The following is a 7,108-nucleotide window of genomic DNA, read 5'->3' as shown; positions in this document are numbered from 1 at the left end:
GCTGTGAAAGGTTTTTACAGATATAGTTAAGATTAAGCAGGTTATCAGTGGGTTTCCTTAGTAGCTCAGATGGTAAAGCATCCGCCTGCAATACAGGAGACCTGGCTTCGATCCCTGGGTTGGGAAGATCCCCTGGAGAAGGAAATGGCAACCCACTCCAGTATTCTTGCCTGGAACATTCCATGGACAGAGGAGCCTGGCAGGCTCCAGTCCATGGGGTCGCAAAATAGTTGGACACAACTTACCAACTAAACAACAAGAAAACTATTCTGAGACAGTTGCAAAGAGACCTCTGATTTTACCTTATTTTACATGCATTATTGGAAGGAACTGACAGAGGGATTAATTAGAGAACCATTATTACTCACTGCCACCCAGAGCACTAGGTGATGAGCAAGCCTGTGCACTCCACGAGATGCAGTTGCCTAGAACTCTGCAATGCCTTGCAAGTCAGGACCTCAGGTTTCCTCAAAGAAGAGAACAAACTATTCAGATATATAAACATTTTTAAAAGTTGCTTCCATTCTGAAGTTAAAAGTCTGGGAAGTTCCTTTTTCCCCAAATTTCTCATAAACATGCACAGGAGAACAAATTCATTTTAAAAAGAACTTTATTAAAAAGGCACATGATGCTCTGTAGGCACTAAGTTCAGCTCTGTAAGAGGAGAGCAATCCTCAGGAAGCCAGAGTACCAGGATTAGTAAGACTGTCTTATGCACTAGAATTAAGGGTTAATTCTTTCACTTAAAACCAAAGGATTAAAAAAAAAATTACATACTCCAACAAGAGAAGAACTGTTCCTGTAAGGAAGGAAAAGAAACAGTGGTCATACAAATAAGAAACTTACATAATTTAGTTACACTGACCAGCTTCAGCTGCATGCAACAAATTCTGGTAAAATCTTTTCATTTGTATTCTGTTACAAATATTCTCTAACTTTCCTTGTTATGGCTTTTTTAGATACACCCATGATTTAAAAGTGGACATTTAATTTCCAAATACATGGAATTTTTAAAGTATCTTTGATATTAATTACTGATTTTGATCAGAAGATCCCCTGAAGAAGGGAAAGGCAATCCACTCTCCAGGCACGTATTCTTGTCTGGAGAATCCCATGGACAAAGAAGCCTGGAGGATTACAGTATGGGGTCACAAAGAGTCAGACCCAACTGAGCGACTAACAATTTCACTTTCTTTCACTGATTTTGGTATTAATTTTGCACTTAAATTCTTTCTTCTCTGCAACCATCCTGAGTTATTTTTAGTCTTCTAACTTTATTGAGGCTTTCAATGACTGAGTCAAAGATCTCTCTTGGTAAATGTCACATTGTACCTGAAAGTATGTGGGTTATTCTCAAATAGCTTCTGATAGTGATTCCTAACATAATTCCACAGCGATGAGAACAGATTCTGTATGATTTCAATACATAGTGGAACAACATGTGACCTTGTTCTGTATTTTCCAAATCTCCTATAAATGTATTATTATACTTTCATAATTTTAAAAATAAAAAAGAGAAATGAAAAGAAACTGTTACATAAAAGTTCTTGAGATATTTCACTGTGGCTTAAGTAGGAAGGAATTACAGGAGTTGGGAAATAGGGCAGCAATTTTCCACCACAGAACCTATTACAGGCATACCTCATTTTATTGCACTTTGCAGATATTACCTTTAAAAAAAAAAATTGAAGCTTTGTGGCAACCTTAAACCAAGCAAGTCTGTTGGTGCCATTTTTCCAACAGCATTTTCTCACTTCATTTCTGTTTCACATTTTTGTAATCCTCACAGTATCTATAGATTTTTCTTTATTATTATATTTGTTATGGTGATCTGTGATCAGTGATCTTTAGTCACTGCTATGCCTGGTAAGGGCTCAAATGACGGTTAGCGTTTTTTAACAATGAGGTATTTTTTATTTAAGGCACATGTACTTATTTTTAGTCATAGTGCTATTGCACATTTAATAGACTAAAGTGTAGGGTTAATATAAATTTTATATGCACTAGGAAACAAAAAATCCATGTGACTCACTTCACTGGAGAATTCTCTTCATTGCAGTGGTTTGGAACCAAAATCTCAATCTCTCTGAGGTATATCTGTAAAATACTGTAATGACTCAAGTGTAGCCAATGCATTCCTTACCTATAGCCATTATTGGTTTATATGTTTATAAATTTCACAAAATAACATGTCAAATTTTAAGATATTTATAAATTTTAATAAATATTTATAAATTGAGTTTGGCCCAAGATGGCAGAGGAATAGGATGGGGAAAACACTTTCTCCCCGCCCCCCAAATTCCTCAAAAGATCATTTGAATGTTGAGCAACTTCCACAAAGCAACTTCTGAATGCTGGCGGAGGACACCAGGCACTCAGAGATGCAGCCCATTCTCTTCAAAAGGAGGTAGGACAAAATAAAAAAGACAAATGCTATGCTATGCTAAGTCACTTCAGTCGTGTCCGACTCTGTGTGACCCCATAGACGGCAGCCACCAGGCTCCCTCGTCCCTAGGATTCTCCAGGCAAGAACACTGGAGTAGGTTGCCATTTCCTTCTCCAATGCATGAAAGTGAAAAGTGAAAGGGAAGTCGCTCAGTCGTGTCTGAACCTCAGCGACCCCATGGACTGCAGCCTACCAGGCTCCTCCATCCATGGGATTTTCCAGGCAAAAGTACTGGAGTGGGGTGCCATTGCCTTCTCCGAAGAGAGACAAAAGAGTTAGGGATGGAGACCTGTCCTTGGGAGGGAGTTGTGAGGATAAGAAGTTTCCACACAGTAGGAAACCCTCTCATAGGTAGGTCTGTGGGGAGCTTTGGAATCTCAGAAGGCAACGTAGCTGGGAGGGAAAAAAAAAAAACCCACAGAATAAAAACAGTTTTCTAACTGCAACAGCCAGCGGAGAAGTAGCCCAGGTGCTTGAGTTCGCCACCAGTGACTGGGGGCTGGACAGGGAAGCGTGGGCTTCACACTTAGTGTAAGGACCAGGCCTAAATGCCCTGAGGACAATCTGAGGGACCTAAGGTGAGATAGCAGCCCACACTGAGGGATGGCCAGAGAGACAAAACAAAATAGAGACAGAGAACTTTCCCATGAAGGGCTCTAACGCTTAGGCTGGCCCATATTAGAACAAAGGATGAGAGAATACCAAAAGAGAGCCAGCCAGAGGCAGAGGGGTGGGCAGGCGACAGCCAGAGCCAGAAGGCGAGGGGCAATCTCGGCTCCAGAGACAGCATCTTCCACCAAACTGTGGGCAGGCTCCTAGTTGCTAACCACATCTTCCTGGATCCTGAACGGTAGACACCCACCAGGAGGGTCACAGACGAAGATCAGCTCCCCAGAGGAGACACACGGCACACCTGAGACAGTGCTCTCACAGCACACCTGGGAAACCGAGTGGCCAGGACCGGGGAGCTGATTAAGACACACAGCTCACCTGGGATGGTGCACTCGCCAAGCATCTGGTCGCCTGAGCTGCTCGGACCTGGGAAGGGCACAAAACACATTCCCAACCAGGTCTGTGCCTTTGTGGAGTACCCAAGAACCTGAGAAGCTTAGACCTGAGATGTGCACGAAATTCAGGGCCCACTTGGGACAGTACCCTTGCAGAGAAACCTGGAGCCTGAGCAGTGTAGACCCGGGAAGCACATACCATCTTGAGCTGGGGCAAACCCAGTGTGGTCCACACACTGGGAGCACTCCCCACATAAACACGCCAGTGATATCTGTTTGCAGTGTCCCTCCCTCCCAACAATATAACTGAACAAGTGAGCCTAAATAAGTGACCACCTTCGCCCTCTTGTGTCAGGGCAGAAATTAGACACTGAAGAGGCTTGCAAACAGAGAGAGCCAAAATAAACAAAGAAGAGGGAACAGCTGGGAAGTGACAGGTGCAACGGATTAAAACCCTGTAGTTAACATTGACTGTGCATTGGAGGGGACCTCTAGACCTTGAGAACAAGTACAAGCTGGAACAAGGAAATATCTGAAACTGAAGTGACACCACACTGCCCACACAGTCCAGAGAAATTCCCAGGTGTATTTTTACTATTATCATTTTTTAATTAAAAAAATTAAGTTCTTTATTACTCTTTTAATTTTCACTTTTATAACCTACTATTACCTTACCAAAAAAGACCCTATTTTTAAAGCAAATTTCATACATATATGTTTTAATTTTTGTGATTGATTTTTTTTTGTATTTTTTATATTGTACTTTTGACAGTCTAACCTCTATTCTAGATTTTTAATCTTTGCTTTTTGTATTTGCTATCATTTTTGTACCTTTAAGAATCTAATCTTCAGTATCCATTTTCACTTAGGGAACTGATTACTAACTAGATTGGTCTCTCCTCTTTTGATTCCCCCCTCTTCTCCTCCTGGTCACCTCTATCTCCCTCTTCCCTCTTCTCCTCTCCATATAACCCTAGAATCTCTCTGGGTGTCCCTCGCTGTGGAGAACTATTTCACCATTAACCTAAATGTTTTATCATCTGTGCTGTATGGATGGAGAAGTCTTAAGGCCACTGTAACAGAAGGACTGAAAGCCAGAGGCAGGAGGTTTAACTCCAAAACTTGAGAACTTCAGAGAACTCCTGATTCCAGGGAACATTAATAGACAAGAGCTCACCCAAAAGTCTCCATACCTACACTGAAACCAAGCTCCACCCAAGAGCCAACAAGTTCTAGTGCAAGATATACAATGCTAATTCTCCTGCAAAGCAGGAACACAGCCCTGAGCATTAAAAGACAGGTTGCCCAAAGCCATGCCAAACCCATCAGATCAGATCACTCACTGAGTCGTGTCCAACTCTTTTCGACCCCATGAATCACAGCACGCCAGGCTTCCCTGTCCATCACCAACTCCCGGAGTTCACTGAGACTCACATCCATCGAGTCAGTGATGCCATCCAGCCATCTCATCCTCTGCCGTCCCCTTTTCCTCTTGCCCCCAATCCCTCCCAGCATCAGAGTCTTTTCCAATGAGTCAACTCTTCGCATGAGGTGGCCAAAGTACTGGAGTTTCAGCTTTAGTATCATTCCTTGCAAAGAAATCCCAGGGCCGATCTCCTTCAGAATTGACTGGTTGGATCTCCTTGCAGTCCAAGGGTCTCTCAAGAGTCTTCTCCAACACCACAGTTCAAAAGCATCAATTCTTTGTCGCTCAGCCTTCTTCACAGTCCAACTCTCACATCCATACATGACCACTGGAAAAACCATAGCCTTGACTAGACGAACCTTTGTTGGCAAAGTAATGTCTCTGCTTTTGAATATGCTATCTAGGTTGGTCATAACTTTCCTTCCAAGGAGTAAGCGTCTTTTAATTTCATGGCTGCAGTCACCATCTGTAGTGATTTTGGAGCCCCCAAAAATAAAGTCTGACACTGTTTCCACTGTTTCCCTATCCATTTCCCATGAAGTGATGGGACCGGATGCCATGATCTTCGTTTTCTGAATGTTGAGCTTTAAGCCAACTTCTTCACTCTCCACTTTCACTTTCACCAAGAGGCTTTTTAGTTCCTCTTCACTTTCTGCCATAAGAGTGGAATCATCTGCATATCTGAGGTTATTGATATTTCTCCCAGCAATCTTGATTCCAGCTTGTGTTTCTTCCAGTCCAGCGTTTCTCATGATGTACTCTGCATATAAGTTAAATAAGCAGGGTGACAATATACAGCCTTGACATACTCCTTTTCCTATTTGGAACCAGTCTGTTGTTCCATGCCAAACCCATAGATACCCCACAACTCACTACTGGACATTTCATTGCACTCCAGAGAAAAGAGATCCAACTCCACCCACTAGAACACAGACACAATGCTCCCCAACCAGGAAACCTTGACAAGCCACTAGTCCAACCCCACCCACAGGGAGCAGACTCCACAATAAAGTGGAACCACAAACTTCCACCCCACAGAAAGGGCACGCTTTCTGTAATCTAAACAGCAATCTAAACAAGCACAGCAATGAAAAGGCAGAGAAATATTCAGCCAGTAAAAAGGAACATGATAAAGCCCCACCAAATCAAACAAAAGAGAAGGAGATAGGGAGTCTATCTGAAAAAAGAATTCAGAATAATGATAGTAAAGATGGTCCAAAATCTTGAAAACAAAATGGAGTTACAGAAAAATAGACTAGAGACAAGGACTGAGAAGATGAAAGAAATGTTTAACAAGGACTTAGAGGAAACCAGTCAGTTCAGTCGCTCAGTCGTGTCTGACTCTTTGTGACCCCATGAATCACAGCACGCCAGGCCTCCCTGTCCATCACCAACTCCCGGAGTTCACCCAAACTCATGTCCATCGAGTCAGTGATGCCATCAAGCCATCTCATCCTCTGTCGTCCTCTTCTCCTCCTGCCCCAATCCCTTCCAGCATCAGAGTCTTTTCCAATGAGTCAACTCTTCTCATGAGGTGGCCGAAGTACTGGAGTTTCAGCTTCAGCATCAGTTCTTCCAATGAGCACCCAGGACTGGTCTCCTTTAGAATGGACTGGTTGGATCTCCTTGCAGTCCAAGGGACTCTCAAGAGTCTTCTCCAACACCACAGTTCAAAAGCATCAATTCTTCAGGGCTCAGCTTTCTTTGTAGTCCAACTCTCACATCCATACATGACCACTGGAAAAACCATAGCCTTGACTAGATGGACCCTTGTTGGAAAAGTTATGAATTTTACATGACAGTAGTATCTGAAATGTTGATTCAAGATGATTAGTAGATCCATGAAATAGAAGTTCACAATGTCTGTGCCTTCTGGGATGCTGAAGTCGAAGGGCTATAGGCCATTTGAATAATTCTATTAATATGTCTGTCTTTCACATTTAAAAAGAGTTTTCTCTTATAAGCACTTAGTCCTTCCAGGACAAAATGTGGTTAGTAAGAGTTAACAACATATCAGGTACTATCTTAATGGCAATTCTTAGAAATTCTAAATTCTGTCCTATATATGTTCCATGTTATAACTGAAGGGCTTTTTCCTCTGGCTGGGCTGGGATTGATAACATGAGTAGCTATTGAGTGTTCCTGGCAAAACTGTTTTCCCTGAGAGAATAATGAGAAACAGTAAGACAAATTATAACCCTAATCACCACAAATTCATGATCACAAAGA

At 42.3% G+C, this 7,108-nt stretch overlaps 1 protein-coding gene across 6 annotated transcripts in view; it reads right to left on the bottom strand.

Annotated features, from left to right (window-relative positions):
• Nucleotides 1–592: 592 nt before the first annotated feature.
• LOC129627729 (oocyte-secreted protein 1) overlaps nt 593–7,108 on the bottom strand; it is a 216,392-nt gene continuing 209,876 nt past the window's right edge. Inside the window, exons 6-8 of one of the 6 annotated variants that reach the window (XM_055547248.1) lie at nt 3,437–3,484; nt 2,033–2,107; nt 593–799 (exon numbers count right to left, since the gene is read on the bottom strand). In XM_055547248.1, coding sequence (XP_055403223.1) covers nt 724–799; nt 2,033–2,107; nt 3,437–3,484 — 199 coding nt within the window. In that variant the 3' untranslated portion in view covers nt 593–723. The remainder of the gene's footprint in view (nt 800–2,032; nt 2,108–3,436; nt 3,485–7,108) is intronic. The other 5 variants (XM_055547251.1, XM_055547250.1, XM_055547249.1 and 2 more) reach the window with 5 other exon arrangements.

The sequence above is a fragment of the Bubalus kerabau genome, chromosome 15, assembly GCF_029407905.1.
Source record: "Bubalus kerabau isolate K-KA32 ecotype Philippines breed swamp buffalo chromosome 15, PCC_UOA_SB_1v2, whole genome shotgun sequence".
NCBI classification, from domain to species: domain Eukaryota; kingdom Metazoa; phylum Chordata; class Mammalia; order Artiodactyla; family Bovidae; genus Bubalus; species Bubalus kerabau.
This window is presented reverse-complemented; position numbering and strand designations above follow the sequence as displayed.